General features: G+C 61.3%; 2 protein-coding genes across 2 annotated transcripts in view; both read left to right on the top strand.

Moving 5' to 3' along the window:
* Window positions 1–233, top strand: part of LOC139264179 (alanine aminotransferase 2-like) — a 29,607-nt gene extending 29,374 nt beyond the window's left edge. The window contains exon 3 of the mRNA XM_070880264.1: window positions 66–233. Coding sequence (XP_070736365.1) covers window positions 66–233 — 168 coding nt within the window. The remainder of the gene's footprint in view (window positions 1–65) is intronic.
* A 7,933-nt stretch (window positions 234–8,166) lies between these two features.
* LOC139264178 (flap endonuclease 1-like) overlaps window positions 8,167–17,063 on the top strand; it is a 35,753-nt gene continuing 26,856 nt past the window's right edge. Inside the window, exon 1 of the mRNA XM_070880263.1 lies at window positions 8,167–8,328. Within this exon, the coding sequence (XP_070736364.1) occupies window positions 8,167–8,328 (162 nt within the window). The remainder of the gene's footprint in view (window positions 8,329–17,063) is intronic.

Genomic DNA, 17,063 nt, shown 5'->3' with positions numbered 1-17,063 from the left:
CGTCAAATGGTTTCCATAGATACCAAGTGGTAGCTGAAAATGTGAAGTGGTTTGTGTATGTGCAGAGAGGTTTGGGCAGACGCAAGGCTGATAGTGACTATACCAAGGGGTTTGCGCATACTCCGAGTGGTGGATATTTGCTAAGTAGCAGCAGAACTCTGGGTGCCAACTCACACCTGGTGCAAGAGGCTGCATCGTGTATTCCTGTTCTCAGGGTGCCACTGGTTGTATGAGGCTGGGAAACTCGCTGGTGTGGGGGGGCAGGAGGGGCATGGTGTGGGGCAGGACAGGCATGCGATGACACACTGGGGAGGGCGGGCGATGACATCAGGGCGAGGGCGGGCGATGACATCACGGTGAGGGCGAGCATGACATCATGAAGGAAGGCGGGCGATGACATCAGGGCGAGGGCCGGCGATGTCATGACGGTGGAGGGCGGGCAATTGCATCAAGGCAAGGGCTGGCGATGACATCACGGCGAGGGTGGGCGATGACATCACGGCGAGGGCGGGCGATGACATCATGGTGCGGGCTGGCGATGACATCACGGCGAGGACGGGCGATGACATCACGGCGAGAGTGGGCGATGACATCACAGTGTGGGCTGATGATGACATCATGGCGAGGTTGGGCGATGACATCACGGCGAGAGCGGGCGATGACATCACAGCGAGGGCGGGCAATGACATCACGGTGTGGGCGGGCAATGACATCACGGTGTGGGCGGGCGATGACATCACGGCGAGGGCGAGCGATGACATCACGGCGAGGGGTGGGCGATGACATCACGGCGATGGTGGGCGATGACATCACGGCGATGGTGGGTGATGACATCACAGCGAGGGCGCACAATGACATCACCGGGGAGGCCGGACGATGAAGGCGCGCAATGACATCACTGGGCAGGCGGGGGAATGACATCACGGGGAGGGTGGGCGATGACATCATGGGGGCAGGCCGGTGATGACATCATGGGGAGGGCGTGCGATGACATCACTGGGCAGGCTGGGCGATGTCATCACGGGGAGGGTGCGAGGGAGAAGTGTGAGAGGCGCTGGAGTTTGCTGGGGAGTGTGGGGGGGTGGGTGTGTGTGAGCAGGAGTGTTGGAGTGGGAAGGTATAAGAGGGGGAGAGGGTGGGAGAGGCTGTGTTGTGGCGTGAATGTTGGGGAGGGTAAGGCAGTGTTGGACAGAAGGATTTAAAAGGCAGCTGTAGGGAAGCCCGGTTGCCAATGGTAACCCCGCTTGGTGCTGCCTGGCAGCACCCTCCTGCTAGTTAACCATTCCCGCTGGAGGTAAGGACTGGAAGCTGGGAATAGTTACTCTCGACTTGTTCAAGAAAAGAAAGAAAAGAAAGACTTGGATTTATACAGCACGTTTCACGACCACCGGACATCTCAAAGAGCTTTACAGCCAATGAAGTGCTTTTGGAGTGTCGTCACTGTTGTAAAGTGGGAAACACGGCAGCCAATTTGCGCACAGCAAGCTTCCACAAACAGCAATGTTTTTGTTATGTTGGTTGAGGGTAAATATTGGCCACGACATCGGGGAGAACTCCCCTGCTCTTCTTCGAAATAGTGCCGTGGGATCATTTATATCCACTTATAAGGGCAAATGGGGCCTCGGTTTAAATTCTCAGCTGAAAGACGTCACCTCCGACAGTTCAGCACTGCGGTGCCATTACATTTTTTTGTGCTCAAGTACCTGGAGTTGGACTTGAACCCACAACCTTTGCAAAGTGAGAAAGGACAAGCCGACTCACTCAGTTAGACAGAAAGCAGGAAACTATAGACCAGTAAGCCTAACATCTGTCGTTGCGAAAATGCTGGAGTCCATTATTAAGGAAGCAGTACCAGGACATTTGGAAAAGCATAATTCAGTCAAGCAGAGTCAGCAAGGTTATATGAAAGGGAAATCATGTTTGACAAATTTGCTGGAGTTCTTTGAGGATGTAACAAGCAGGGTGGATAAGGGGGAACCAGTGGATGTGGTGTATTTGGATTTCAAGAAGGTGCCACGTAAAAGGTTGCTGCACAAGATAAAAGTTCACAGGGTTAGGGGTAATATATTAGCATGGATAGAAGATTGGCTAACTAACAGAAAACAGAGAGTCGGGATAAATGGGTCATTTTCCGGTTGGCAAACAGTGACTCGTGGGGTGCCGCAGGGATCGGTGCTGGGGCCTCAACTATTTACAATCTATATTAATTAACTTGGATGAAGGGACTGAGTGTAATGTCGCCAAGTTTGCTGATGATACAAAGATGGGTGGGAAAGCAAATTGTGAGGAGGACACAAAAAATCAGCAAAGGGATATAGACAGGCTAAGTGAGTGGGCATCAATTTGGCAGATGGAGTATAATGTAGGAAAATGTCAGGTTATCCACTTTGGCAGAAATAATAGAAAAGCAAATCATAATTTAAATGGTGAAAAATTGCAGAGTGCTACAGTACAGAGGGACCTGGGAGTCCTTGTTCATGAAACAAAAGGATAGTATGCAGGTACAGCAAGTAATCAGGAAGGCAAATGGAATGTTGGCCTTTATTGCAAGGTGGATAGAGTATAAAAGCAGAGAAGTCCTGCTACAACTGTACAGGGTATTGGTAAGGCCACACCTGGAGTACTGCCTACAGTTTTGATCTCCGTATTTAAGGAAGGATATACTTGCATTGGAAGCTGTTCAGAGAAGGTTCACTGGGTTGATGTTGACTTATGAAGATAGGTTGAGTAGGCTGGGCCTATACACATTGGAGTTCAGAAGAATGAGGTGATCTTATCGAAACATATAAGATAATGAGGGGGCTCGACAAGATGGATGCAGAGAGGATATTCCCACTCATAAGGAAACTAGAACTAGGGGGCATAGTCTCAGATTAAGGGACCGCCCATTTAAAACTGTGATGAGAAGGAATTTCTTCACTCAGAAGGTTGTAAATCTGTGGAATTCTCTGCCCTAGAGAGCTGTGGAGGCTGGGTCATTGGATATATTTAAGGCGGAAATAGACAGATTTTTGAGTGGTAAGGGTGTGAAGGGTTATGGGGAGCGGGCAGGGAAGTGGAGCTGAGCACAAGATCAGATCAGCCATGATCTTATTAAATGGCGGAGCAGGCTCAAGGGGTCAAATAGCCGACTCCTGCTCCTATTTCTTATGCTTATGCTTTCTGGGTAGAGGAGACAGAGTGAGATCAGTGAACACTTACTGTCGCAGAGGCTAATCTGCCTGGGGTTTGGACAGAGCAGGTTATGCTTAACTAATTCAATGCAATTTGTCGAGATAACCAGTGCAGTGTGCCAATCAGTGGACATTTGATAAGGTGCTGACTAAAGTCCTTGTTATAAAGATTGGGAATCAAGATATTAAAACTCCACCACCTTAAACCTTCACTCCCTCCACTGCGTACTGTGGTTGTAGTGTGTACCATCTACAAACCTGTGACCTCCACCACCGAGAAGGACAAGGACAGCAGGCGCATGGGAACACCATCTTCTGCAAGTTCCCCCACCCCCCCGCCCCGCCCAAGTCACATACCATCCTGACTTGGAAATATATCGGCCGTTCCTTCATCGTCGCTGGGTCAAAATCCTGGAACTTGCTCCCTAACAGCACTGTGGGAGCACCTTCACCACACGGGCTGCAGCGGTTCAAGAAGGCGGCTCACCACCACCTTCTCAAGGGCAATTAGGGACGGGCAATAAATGCATTTACTGCCACAAGTCTCAGTTTAAATGTCCCCCAGGTGTGTGGGACCTCCTGAGAAATTGTCAGAACTCCCTGAATTTGACATTTGGGAGCGAGTAGACCGCAATCCCTGTGGCGTCGCTCCATTGCTGGTCTCGGGTCTCTTGATGGGCCTCACCCTTTCTCGATTCACTGAGCTGGAGAGGGTTCGGGTTAGGGAGATTCCTGTGTCCATCCCTTCAGTTTCTCGTGTGTGAGAGACATTCATTTGACAAAAGGGCAGTGCATTGGGTTTTTCTCTTCCTTATTCTCCTCCTGGCCCACATTGAGGCAATAACTTTCTTTTTTCATTCCCCCGCCCCTTCCCCCGCTGGCGTTCACTCTCACTGGAGAACCATGGTCAGCTGACTGCGGCTATCTTGCACACATGGGCCGTGAGTGCAGAGGCAACCCCTCTCCTCTCCTCCCCACCGGGTTACCGTTCCACAGGCCTCAGCCGCCCCACCCTGTAACGCGCCCAAGTGCAGTTCCCCAAGGCCTGAGCCAAGGCGGTGAGTGCAGGCTGGCTACTCGACCACGGTGAGGATGATGGGTTGGTCCTATAGTGGTCCTCTGGCAATGTCTAGCAGTGTATCAACATTCCAGCAATGACCACTAGTGGGAAAAACGGGTTGATTTCGGACCTTCCAAGCCAGGTGTGTAATGTATGTACCTAAGGTCTGCCCACCACCAGGGGGCACTACCATCGGAGGTCCTAGGATCATAGGTACACTCATACTGGGCCCGATATATAACCTGAACTTCACCTTTGTATCTTCACTTCTGGAAGCCGTTAAAGACTGACCAGGTTACACCTAGTCACTGGCTCACAGTACGGAGTTCATTGTATCCATTTCATACACTGAAGACAATTGCAACCTTTTTGTTGCCTTGTCCAGTCGGCAATCTCAGCACAGACTGGGAATAAACCTGGTGCTCAGGCCCCATCGTATCGCAGCATGGATCAAACCTGGGACTCTGGTGCATGTAGTGCCTGCAACCAATTATTACAAATGTCATTCTTCACATTAACAGCTGTCAAAATCAAATCATAGAACCGTACAACATAGAAGGAGGCCGTTCAGCCCATCGGGTCTGTACCCACTCTTTCCAAGAGCAACCCAGTTAGTTCCACTCCCCGCCCTTTCCCCATATCCCTGCAGTTTTTCTCCGAGTATTTATCCAGTTCTCTTTTGAAGGCCACTATTGAATCTGTATCCACCGCCCTGTCAGGCAGCGTATTTCAAACCCAACCACTCGCTGCGAAAAAAGGATTTTCCTCATGTTGCCTCTGGTTCTGGCCGATCACCTTAAATCTGTGCCTTCTGGTTATCGACCCTTCAGCCATTGGAAATTGTTTCTCTTTATATACTCTATTTAAACCCTTCATGATCTTAAACACCTCGATCACATCTCCTTTTAGCCTTCTTTGGTCCAAGCAAATTTTTGAGCGATAAGGGAGTGAAGGGTTATGGGGAGCGGGCAGGGAAGTGGAGCTGAGGCCAGGATCAGATCAGCCATGATCTTATTGAATGGCGGAGCAGGCTCGAGGGACCGTATGGCCAACTCCTGCTCCTATTTCTTATGTTTCTTATGTTCTTAGAACCCCAGCTTCTCCAGTCTCTCCACTAACTGTAATCCCTCCTCTCTGGAGCCATTCCAGTAAATCTCCTCTGCACCCTCTCCAAAGCCCTCCTAAAGTGTAGTGCCCAGAATTGGACACAATACTCCAGCTGGGGTCGGACTAGTGTTTTGTAAAGATTCAGCAAAACCTCCTGGCTTTTGTACTCTATGCCTCTATTTATAAAGCCCAGGATCCCATCTGCTTTATTAACTGCTTTGTTAACTTGTCCTGCCATCTTAAAAGATTTGTACACAAGCATCCCCAGGTCTCCCTGTTCTTGCATCTCCTTTAAAATGGTACCATTTAGTTTATATTGCCTCTCCTCATTCTCCCTACCAAAATATATCAGCTCATACTTGTATGCATTAAATTTAATCTGCCAAGTGTCTGCCCATTCCATGTACTATTCCATCAGCCAGCCTATGTCCTCCTGAAGCCTATCACTATCCTCCTCACTGTTTACAGCACTTCCATGTTTTGTATCATCTGCAGATTTTGAAATTGTGCCCTGTAGCCCCAAGTCCAGATCAATAAAGTACATTAAAATCAGCAGTGATCTTAATACTGAACCCTGGGGAATACCACTGTGTACCTTCCTCCAGTTCAAACAACAGTCATTCACCACAACTCTCTGTTTGCTATCCCTTAGCCAATTTCGTATTCATGCTGCCCTTTTATTCTGTGGACTTTAAATTTGCTAACAAGCCTATCATGTGGCACTTTATCAAACACCTTATGAAAGTCTATATACACAACATCGACTGCACTTCCCTCATCAACCTTCTCTGTTACCTCATCAAAACACTCAATAAGTTGGCTAAACACGATTGGCCTGTAACAAAACTGTGCTGGCTCTCCTTTATTAGTCTGTGCTTGTCCCAGTGGCTGTTCATTTTTCTCCCGGATTATTGTATCTAAAAGTTCCCCCACTACCGAGGTTAAACTGACTGGCCCGTAGTTGCTGGGTTTATCGCTCTCCCTTTTCATTACTGTTATCTACAGTCAATAGGAAGCCAAGATTGGTGGCTTTTAACCACTTTGCAGTCACGTCATAAAGTCGAAACACACGGCGTCCTGAAAGATTGCTGCTCCCATTCCAGTGATAGCCCGAATCTGCCCAGGCACTCACTCAACTTGAAAATTAAAGTTTGCACATTCAGACCCTGTTATCTACCGTCAACAGGAGGCCATCATTGGTGGCTTTTAACCAACTCTGCAATTCCGTGTCCGCATCTTGTGGCAGCTGACGCGGTTACCCATGTGACATGATGTCATACACAAAATTATATCATGTCTGTTGTGCAGCCACGGTGTTCTAAGAAGACATAAAGAGTTGGTTCGAGCCAGCCAGTCTGTTCCCCTTCCGCCACTGCTCCAGGGCGGGCACAGTGAGGTTTGAATCCTGTTCCGGGAGAGGGGGAGGGTGGGGAGATAAATGTTAAATTAGGTAGAAAAAAGTACAATGGCATTTATTACACAATGGTGGATCATGAGAGTACAAAGAAAGGACAGAGGTGGTAGATGTGGGCGTCGCTGGCAAGGCCGGTATTCATTGGCCAACCCAGGTTTCTCCAAGACACTAGCGCCAGACACCCTGACACTGAGGGCCGGGCACCCGGGGACACGGAGGGCCGGGCACCCGGGGACACGGAGGGCCGGGCACCCGGGGACACGGAGGGCCGGGCACCCGGGGACACGGAGGGCCGGGCACCCGGGGACACGGAGGGCCGGGCACCCGGGGACACGGGGAGATGGAGGCCAGACACAGAGACACTGAGAGCCAGACACCCTGACACTGGGGCCAGACACAGAATCACCAGACCCAGACGTCAGGAGTTGGCAGTGACTAAATTGGCCAGAAACCAACAGAAAAGCAGCTTCTTGGAGCTGAAGCAGGGAGATTCAGTCAAAGAAGTAAGAAGAGATGATGCATGGAATACACCCGTCCCTGGTAGGAACGGTCAGGCCAGACTTGGGCTATTGACCCTGCAGCAGAACCCGGAGATGGGCGAACCACTTAAGCGGATTGAACACAACGCAACGGCAGGGGAAGGAACAGCAGACAGAAGTCACTCTGCCTGTCACATAGGAGTGATTAACACACTGACCACCAAAACCACTGCTTATTCGAATGAGGCAAGAAAAATGCAGAACAGAAAGTTGCAAAATAGTTGAGTAAGGCACGGAGGCGGGGGGGGGGGGTGGCAGAATGGTGCGCTCAGATTGGAGGTGGAGCATCAGGCGAGAACATTACCTTTGAGACGTCCGGTGGCCGTGAAAAGTGCTATATAAATCCAAGTCTTTCTTTCTTTAAGAGGGAAGTTCTGTTTCCGAAATGGAGGACGTGAGCCTGGAATTTAAGTCCAGTCTGACCGAGTGTCCATGGGAAGAGGCTGTAGAAAGCACTGCGGTTGTTGCTCCTGGTTCAATTCCTGATGAGCTGGAGCAGCCCATGGGCAGGAAATGGGCACAAGTGTAAATTTAGGATAAGCACGGAAAATGCTGGGAGCACTGAACGGGTCAGGCAGCCTCTGTGGAGAGAAACAGAGTTAACGTTTGAGTTCGGTGAGCTTTACGGTTGTTAAGTATTAATGCTTGGGGGGTCACCAGACACCAGAGGGCGGCGCAGTCGGAGGTCATCGGGCTGTACGCATGTGGCATGTGTGCTTGGTCACCTGTATATAAGCTGGGTGTCTTTGTCACGCTGGCACTCTGGGGTTGGAATAAAGATGGATCAGGTTGCACCCGAGTGAGTTTACAGTAACCAGACTCTTGAGTCATTACAATTGGCGACGAGGTAAGTTAAGAACCTTCGCATGCACAATGGGCACTGTTGGAATCCTGGAGAGACTCATGGAGGGGGAGGTTTGGGTGCATTTTGTCGACAGCCTGGATCAGTATTTTGTGGCCAATGGCATGGAGGCAGTTCTCCTCATCGTTTGTGGTCCGAAAATTTCCGGCCTCATGAAGAATCTTCTCTCGCCTGTACGATCCTCAGCAAAACGTCGCAGGTTGGCGACAAATCCCGGTAAGTCCTGGCCCTCAGCACGAACATGCGTGTAGAAACGGTAGCGTGATATGATGATCCCCTCTTTTGGCTTCAGATGGTTACTCATCAATGTATACAATTCCTCGTACCCTTTTTCCGCCGGACATACAGGCGAGAGAAAGCTGTAGGCTGCAGAGACGCTGGTCTCTCTATCCCCGCAGTCCTCTCCTCCCCACCGACCCCTTCTCCTCCCCCCCAGACCCCTTCTCTCTCCACCCGACCCCTTCTCTCCCCACCCGACCCCTTCTCCCCCCCCCGATCCCTTCTCCCCCCCCGATCCCTTCTCCCCCCCCGATCCCTTCTCCCCCCCCGATCCCTTCTCCCCCCCCGACCCCTTCTGTCCCCCCGACCCCTTCTCCCCCCCCCACAGATCCCTTCTCCCCCCCCCGACCCCTTCTCTCTCCACCCGACCCCTTCTCTCTCCACCCGACCCCTTCTCCCCCCCGACGCCTTCTCCCCCCCGACCCCTTCTCCCCCCCCCGACCCCTTCTCCCCCCCGACCCCTTCTCCCCCCCCGACCCCTTCTCCCCCCCCGACCCCTTCTCCCCCCCCGACCCCTTCTCCCCCCCCGACCCCTTCTCCCCCCCCGACCCCTTCTCCCCCCCCGACCCCTTCTCCCCCCCCGACCCCTTCTCCCCCCCCGACCCCTTCTCCCCCCCGACCCCTTCTCCCCCCCGACCCCTTCTCCCCCCGACCCCTTCTCCCCCCCGACCCCTTCTCCCCCCCCCCGACCCCTTCTCCCCCCCCCGACCCCTTCTCCCCCCCGACCCCTTCTCCCCCCCGACCCCTTCTCCCCCCCGACCCCTTCTCCCCCCCGACCCCTTCTCCCCCCCCCAGACCCCTTCTCCCCACCGACCCCTTCTCCCCCCCCGAACCCTTCTCCCCCCCCGAACCCTTCTCCCCCCCCCGACCCCTTCTCTCCCCCCGACCCCTTCTCCCCCCCCGACCCCTTCTCCCACCTCGACCCCTTCTCCCCACCTCGACCCCTTCTCCCCACCCAGATCCCTTCTCCCCCCCGACCCCTTCTCCCCCCCGACCCTTTCTCCCCCCACGAACCCTTCTCCCCCCCCCGAACCCTTCTCCCCCCCCGACCCCTTCTCTCCCCCCCGACCCCTTCTCTCCCCCCCGACCCCTTCTCCCCCCCGACCCCTTCTCCCCCCCCGACCCCTTCTCCCCCCCGACCCCTTCTCCCCCCCGACCCCTTCTCCCCCCCGACCCCTTCTCCCCCCCCGACCCCTTCTCCCCCCCCGACCCCTTCTCCCCCCCGACCCCTTCTCCCCCCCGACCCCTTCTCCCCCCCCAGACCCCTTCTCCCCCCAGACCCCTTCTCCCCACAGACCCCTTCTCTCCCCCCGACCCCTTCTCCCCCCCCGACCCCTTCTCCCCCCCGACCCCTTCTCCCCCCCGACCCCTTCTCCCCCCACCGACCCCTTCTCCCCCCCGACCCCTTCCCTCCCCCCGACCCCTTCTCTCCCCCCGACCCCTTCCCTCCCCCCGACCCCATCCCTCCCCCCGACCCCTTCTCTCCCCCCGACCCCTTCTCTCCCCCCGACCCCTTCTCTCCCCCCGACCCCTTCTCTCCCCCCGACCCCTTCTCTCCCCCCGACCCCTTCTTTCCACCCGACCCCTTCCCTCTCCCCGACCCCTTCTCTCCCCCCGACCCCTTCTCTCCCCCCGACCCCTTCTCTCCCCCCGACCCCTTCTCTCCCCCCGACCCCTTCTCTCCCCCCGACCCCTTCTTTCCACCCGACCCCATCTCTCCCCCCGAACCCTTCTCTCCCCCCGACCCCTTCTCTCCTCCCCCAGACCCCTTCTCCCCACCCAGATCCCTTCTCCCCCCCACCGAACCCTTCTCCCCCCCACCGACCCCTTCTCCCCCCCACCGACCCCTTCTCCCCCCCACCGATCCCTTCTCCCCCCCGACCCCTTCTCCCCCCCGACCCCTTCTCTCCACCCGACCCCTTCTCCCCCCCCCAGACCCCTTCTCCCCTCCCAGATCCCTTCTCCCCCCGACTCCTTCTCTCCCCCCGACCCCTTCTCTCCCCCCGACCCCTTCTCTCCCCCCGACCCCTTCTCTCCCCCCGACCCCTTCTCTCCCCCCGACCCCTTCTCTCCCCCCGACCCCTTCTCTCCCCCCGACCCCTTCTTTCCCCCCGACCCCTTCTCTCCCCCCCCCGACCCCTTCTCTCCCCCCCCCGACCCCTTCTCTCCCCCCGACCCCTTCTCTCCCCCGACCCCTTCTCTCCCCCGACCCCTTCTCTCCCCCCGACCCCTTCTTTCCCCCGACCCCTTCTCTCCCCCCCCGACCCCTTCTCTCCCCCCCCGACCCCTTCTCCCCCCCCGACCCCTTCTCTCCCCCCGACCCCTTCTCTCCCCCCGACCCCTTCTCTCCCCCGACCCCTTCTCTCCCCCCGATCCCTTCTCCCCCCGACCCCTTCTCTCCCCCCGACCCCTTCTCTCCCCCGACCCCTTCTCTCCCCCGACCCCTTCTCCCCCCCGACCCCTTCTCTCCCCCCGACCCCTTCTCTCCCCCCGACCCCTTCTCTCCCCCCGACCCCTTCTCTCCCCCGACCCCTTCTCCCCCCCGACCTCTTCTCTCCCCCCGACCCCTTCTCTCCCCCCGATCCCTTCTCTCCCCCTACCCCTTCTCTCCCCCGACCCCTTCTCCCCCCCGACCCCTTCTCTCCACCCGACCCCTTCTCCCCCCCCAGACCCCTTCTCTCCCCCCGACCCCTCTCCACCCCTTCTCCCCCCCCGACCCCTCTCCACCCCTTCTCTCCCCCCGACCCCTTCTCTCCCCCCGACCCCTTCTCTCCCCCCGACCCCTCCCCCCCCGACCCCTTCCCCCCTCCCCGACCCCTTCTCCCCCCCGATCCCTTCTCTCCCCCCGACCCCTACTCTCCCCCCGACCCCTACTCTCCCCCCGACCCCCCGACCCCTACTCTCCCCCCGACCCCCCGACCCCTACGCTCCCCCCGACCCCTACTCTCCCCCCGACCCCTACTCTCCCCCCGACCCCTACTCTCCCCCCGACCCCTTCTCTCCACCCGACCCCTTCTCTCCACCCGACCCCTTCTCCCCCCCCCCCAGACCCCTTCTCCCCCCGACTCCTTCTCTCCCCCCGACTCCTTCTCTCCACCCGACCCCTTCTCTCCACCCGACCCCTTCTCTCCACCCGACCCCTTCTCCCCCCCCCCAGATCCCTTCTCCCCCCGACCCCTTCTCCCCACCCAGATCCCTTCTCTCCCCCCGACCCCTTCTCTCCCCCCTACCCCTTCTCTCCCCCCTACCCCTTCTCTCCCCCTACACCTTCTCTCCCCCTACCCCTTCTCTCCCCCTACCCCTTCTCTCCCCCGACCCCTTCTCTCCCCCGACCCCTTCTCTCCCCCCGACCCCTTCTCTCCCCCCGACCCCTTCTCTCCCCCCGACCCTTTCTCCCCCCCCAGACCCCTTCTCCCCCCCCCCGACCCCTTCTCCCCCCCCCCGACGCCTTCTCTCCCCCCGACCCCTTCTCTCCCCCCGACCCCTTCTCTCCCCCCGACCCCTTCTTCCCCCCCCGACCCCTTCTTCCCCCCCCGACCCCTTCTTCCCCCCCCGACCCCTTCTTCCCCCCCCGACCCCTTCTTCCCCCCCCGACCCCTTCTTCCCCCCCACAGACCCCTTCTCTCCCCCCCACAGACCCCTTCTCTCCCCCCGATCCCTTCTCTCCCCCCGACCCCTTCTCTCCCCCCGACCCCTTCTCCCCCCCACCGAACCCTTCTCTCCCCCCCACCGACCCCGTCTCTCCCCCCGACCCCTTCTCTCCCCCCGACCCCTTCTCTCCCCCCGACCCCTTCTCTCCCCCCGACCCTTTCTCCCCCCCCAGACCCCTTCTCCCCCCCCGACCCCTTCTCCCCCCCCGACCCCTTCTCCCCCCCCCCGACCCCTTCTCTCCCCCCGACCCCTTCTCTCCCCCCGACCCCTTCTCTCCCCCCGACCCCTTCTCTCCCCCCGACCCCTTCTCTCCCCCCGACCCCTTCTCTCCCCCCGACCCCTTCTCTCCCCCCGACCCCTTCTCTCCCCCCGACCCCTTCTCCGCCCCCCAGACCCCTTCTCCCCACCCAGATCCCTTCTCCCCCCGACTCCTTCTCTCCCCCCGACTCCTTCTCTCCCCCCGACCCCTTCTCTCCCCCGACCCCTTCTCTCCCCCCGACCCCTTCTCTCCCCCCGACCCCTTCTCTCCCCCCGACCCCTTCTCTCCCCCCTACCCCTTCTCTCCCCCCTATCCCTTCTCACCCCCCAGACCCCTTCTCTCCCCCCGACCCCTCTCCACCCCTTCTCCCCCCCCGACCCCTCTCCACCCCTTCTCTCCCCCCGACCCCTTCTCTCCCCCCGACCCCTTCTCTCCCCCCGACCCCTTCTCTCCCCCCGACCCCTTCTCTCCCCCCGACCCCTCCCCCCCCGACCCCTTCCCCCCTCCCCGACCCCTTCTCCCCCCGATCCCTTCTCTCCCCCCAACCCCTACTCTCCCCCCGACCCCTACTCTCCCCCCGACCCCTACTCTCCCCCCGACCCCTACTCTCCCCCCGACCCCTACTCTCCCCCGACCCCTACGCTCCCCCCGACCCCTACGCTCCCCCCGACCCCTACTCTCCCCTCGACCCCTTCTCTCCACCCGACCCCTTCTCTCCACCCGACCCCTTCTCCCCCCCCAGACCCCTTCTCCCCCCGACTCCTTCTCTCCCCCCGACCCCTTCTCTCCACCCGACCCCTTCTCTCCACCCGACCCCTTCTCCCCCCCCCAGATCCCTTCTCCCCCCGACCCCTTCTCCCCACCCAGATCCCTTCTCTCCCCCCGACCCCTTCTCTCCCCCCGACCCCTTCTCTCCCCCCTAACCCTTCTCTCCCCCTACACCTTCTCTCCCCCTACCCCTTCTCTCCCCCTACCCCTTCTCTCCCCCTACCCCTTCTCTCCCCCTACCCCTTCTCTCCCCCGACCCCTTCTCTCCCCCGACCCCTTCTCTCCCCCGACCCCTTCTCTCCCCCCGACCCCTTCTCTCCCCCCGACCCCTTCTCTCCCCCCGACCCTTTCTCCCCCCCCAGACCCCTTCTCCCCCCCCCCCGACCCCTTCTCTCCCCCCGACCCCTTCTCTCCCCCCGAACCCTTCTCTCCCCCCGACCCCTTCTCTCCCCCCGACCCCTTCTTCCCCCCCCGACCCCTTCTTCCCCCCCACAGACCCCTTCTCTCCCCCCGATCCCTTCTCTCCCCCCGACCCCTTCTCTCCCCCCGACCCCTTCTCCCCCCCACCGAACCCTTCTCTCCCCCCCACCGAACCCTTCTCTCCACCCGACCCCTTCTCCCCCCCATAGACCCCTTCTCCCCCCCATAGACCCCTTCTCCCCCCCCAGATCCCTTCTCCCCCCCCACCGAACTCTTCTCTCCCCCCCGACCTCTTCTCTCCCCCCCGACCCCTTCTCCCCCCCGACCCCTTCTCCCCCCCCGACCCCTTCTCCCCCCCCGACCCCTTCTCCCCCCCCGACCCCTTCTCCCCCCCCCGACCCCTTCTCCCCCCCCCGACCCCTCCTCCCCCCCCGACCCCTTCTCTCACCCCCGACCCCTTCTCCCCCCCGACCCCTTCTCCCCCCCGACCCCTTCTCCCCCCCGACCCCTTCTCCCCCCCCGACCCCTTCTCCCCCCGACCCCTTCTGCCCCCCGACCCCTTCTGCCCCCCGATCCCTTCTGCCCCCCGACCTCTTCTCCCCACCCGACCCCTTCTCCCCCCCCCCAGACCCCTTCTCCCCCCCCAGATCCCTTCTCCCCCCCGACCCCTTCTCCCCCCCGACCCCTTCTCCCCCCCCCGACCCCTTCTCTCCCCCTCGACCCCTTCTCCCCCCCGACCCCTTCTCCCCCCCGACCCCTTCTCCCCCCCGACCCCTTCTCCCCCCCGACCCCTTCTCCCACCCAGATCCCTTCTCCCCCCCCGACCCCTTCTCCCCCCCCGACCCCTTCTCCCCCCCCGACCCCTTCTCCCCCCCCGACCCCTTCTCCCCCCCCGACCCCTTCTCCCCCCCCGACCCCTTCCCTCCCCCCGACCCCTTCTCCCCCCCGACCCCTTCTCCCCCCCGACCCCTTCTCCCCCCCGACCCCTTCTCCCCCCCCGACCCCTTCTCCCCCCCCGACCCCTTCTCCCCCCCCGACCCCTTCTCCCCCCCCGACCCCTTCTCCCCCCCCGATCCCTTCGCTCTTCCCCAACCCCTTCGCTCCCCCCGACCCCTTCGCTCCCCCCGACCCCTTCTCTCCCCCCGACCCCTTCTCTCCCCCCGACACCTTCTCTCCCCCCGACCCCTTCTCTCCCCCCGACCCCATCTTTCCACCCGACCCCATCTTTCCACCCGACCCCATCTCTCCCCCCGAACCCTTCTCTCCTCCCCCCAGATCCCTTCTCCCCCCCACCGAACCCTTCTCCACCCCACCGACCCCTTCTCCCCCCCACCGACCCCTTCTCCCCAGACTCCTTTCCCCCCCACCGACCCCTTCTCCCCCCCGACCCCTTCTCCCCCCCGACCCCTTCACCCCCCGACCCCTTCTCCCCCCCGACCCCTTCTCCCCCCCGACCCCTTCTCCCCCCCGACCCCTTCTCCCCCCCGACCCCTTCTCCCCCCTGACCCCTTCTCCCCCCGACCCCTTCCCCTCCGACCCCTTCTCCCCCCCCGACCCCTTCTCCCCCCCGACCCCTCCCCCCCCGACCCCTTCTCCCCCCGACCCCTTCTCCCCCCCCAGATCCCTTCTCCCCCCCCGACTCCTTCTCCCCCCCGCACCCCTTCTCCCCCCCGACCCCATCTCCCACCCCGACCCCCTTCTCCCCCCCCGACCCCTTCTCCCCCCCCGACCCCTTCTCCCCCCCCGACCCCATCTCCCACCCCGACCCCTTCTCCCCCCCCGACCCCTTCTCCCCCCCCAGACCCCTTCTCCCCCCCCCAGACCCCTTCTCTCCACCCGACCCCTTCTCCCCCCCCCCCCCAGACCCCTTCTCCCCACCCAGATCCCTCCTCCCCCCGACTCCTTCTCCCCCCGACTCCTTCTCCCCCCCACTGAACCCTTCTGCCCCCGACCACTACTCTCCCCCACCGACCCCTTCTCCCCCAGACCCCTTTCCCCCTCACCGACCCCTTCTCCCCCCCGACCCCTTCTCCCCCCTGACCCCTTCTCGCCCCCGACCCCTTCTCCCCCCGACCCCTTCTCCCCCCCGACCCCTTCCCCCCGACCCCTTCCCCCCGACCCCTTCCCCCCCGACCCCTTCCCCCCCGACCCCTTCTCCCCCGACCCCTTCTCCCCCCGACCCCTTCTCCCCCCCGACCCCTTCTCCCCCCGCCGACACCTTCTCCCCCCGCGACCCCTTCTCCCCCCACGACCCCTTCTCCCCCCCCCAGACCCCTTCTCCCCACCCAGATCCCTTCTCCCCCCGACTCCTTCTCTCCCCCCGACCCCTTCTCTCCCCCGACCCCTTCTCTCCCCCCGACCCCTTCTCTCCCCCCGACCCCTTCTCTCCCCCCGACCCCTTCTCTCCCCCCGACCCCTTCTCTCCCCCCGACCCCTTCTCCCCCCCTACCCCTTCTCCCCCCCCCGACCCCTTCTCCCCCCCCGACCCCTTCTCCCCCCCCGACCCCTTCTCCCCCCGACCCCTTCTCTCCCACCCGACCCCTTCTCCCCCCCGACCCCTTCTCCCCACCCCGACCCCTTCTCCCCCCCCCGACCCCTTCTCCCCCCCCGACCCCTTCTCCCCCCCGACCCCTTCTCCCCCCCGACCCCTTCTCTCCACCCGACCCCTTCTCCCCCCCAGACCCCTTCTCCCCACCCAGATCCCTTCTCCCCCGACCCCTTCTCTCCCCCCCACCCCTTCTCTCCCCCCGACCCCTTCTCTCCCTCGACCCCTTCTCTTCCCCCGACCCCTTCTCTCCCCCCCGACCCCTTCTCTCCCCCCGACCCCTTCTCTCCCCCCGACCCCTTCTCTCCCCCGACCCCTTCTCTCCCCCCCGACCCCTTCTCTCCCCCGATCCCTTCTCCTCCCCCCGACCCCTTCTCTCCCCCCGACCCCTTCTCTCCCCCCGACCCTTTCTCCCCCCCCCAGACACCTTCTCCCCCCCAACCCCTTCTCCCCCCCCCCGACCCCTTCTCCCCCCCGACCCCTTCTCCCCCCCCGACCCCTTCTCTCCCCCCGACCCCTTCTCTCCCCCCGATCCCTTCTCCCCCCCCCCACAGACCCCTTCTCTCCCTCCGACCCCTTCCCCCCCCCGACCCATTCTCCCCCCGACCCCTTCTCCCCCCCGACCCCTTCTCCCCCCCCGACCCCTTCTACCCCCCGACCCCTTCTCGCCCCAGACCCCTTCTCCCCCCCGACCCCTTCTCCCCCCCGACCCCTTCCGCCCCGACCCCTTTCTCCCCCCCCGACCCCTTCTCCCCCCCGACCCCTTCTCCCCCGCGACCCCCTTCTCCCCCCCGACCCCTTCTCCCCCCCGACCCCTTCTCCCCCCCCGACCCCTTCTCCCCCCCCGACCCCTTCTCCCCCCCCGACCCCTTCTCCCCCACGACCCCTTCTCCCCCCACGACCCCTTCTCCCCCCACGACCCCTTCCCCCCTTCCTCCCCCCGTCCCCTTCCTCCCCCCCGGCCCCTTCCCCCAACCCTTTCCCCA

Source organism: Pristiophorus japonicus, chromosome 5 (genome assembly GCF_044704955.1).
Source record: "Pristiophorus japonicus isolate sPriJap1 chromosome 5, sPriJap1.hap1, whole genome shotgun sequence".
Lineage (NCBI taxonomy): Eukaryota > Metazoa > Chordata > Chondrichthyes > Pristiophoridae > Pristiophorus > Pristiophorus japonicus.
This window is presented reverse-complemented; position numbering and strand designations above follow the sequence as displayed.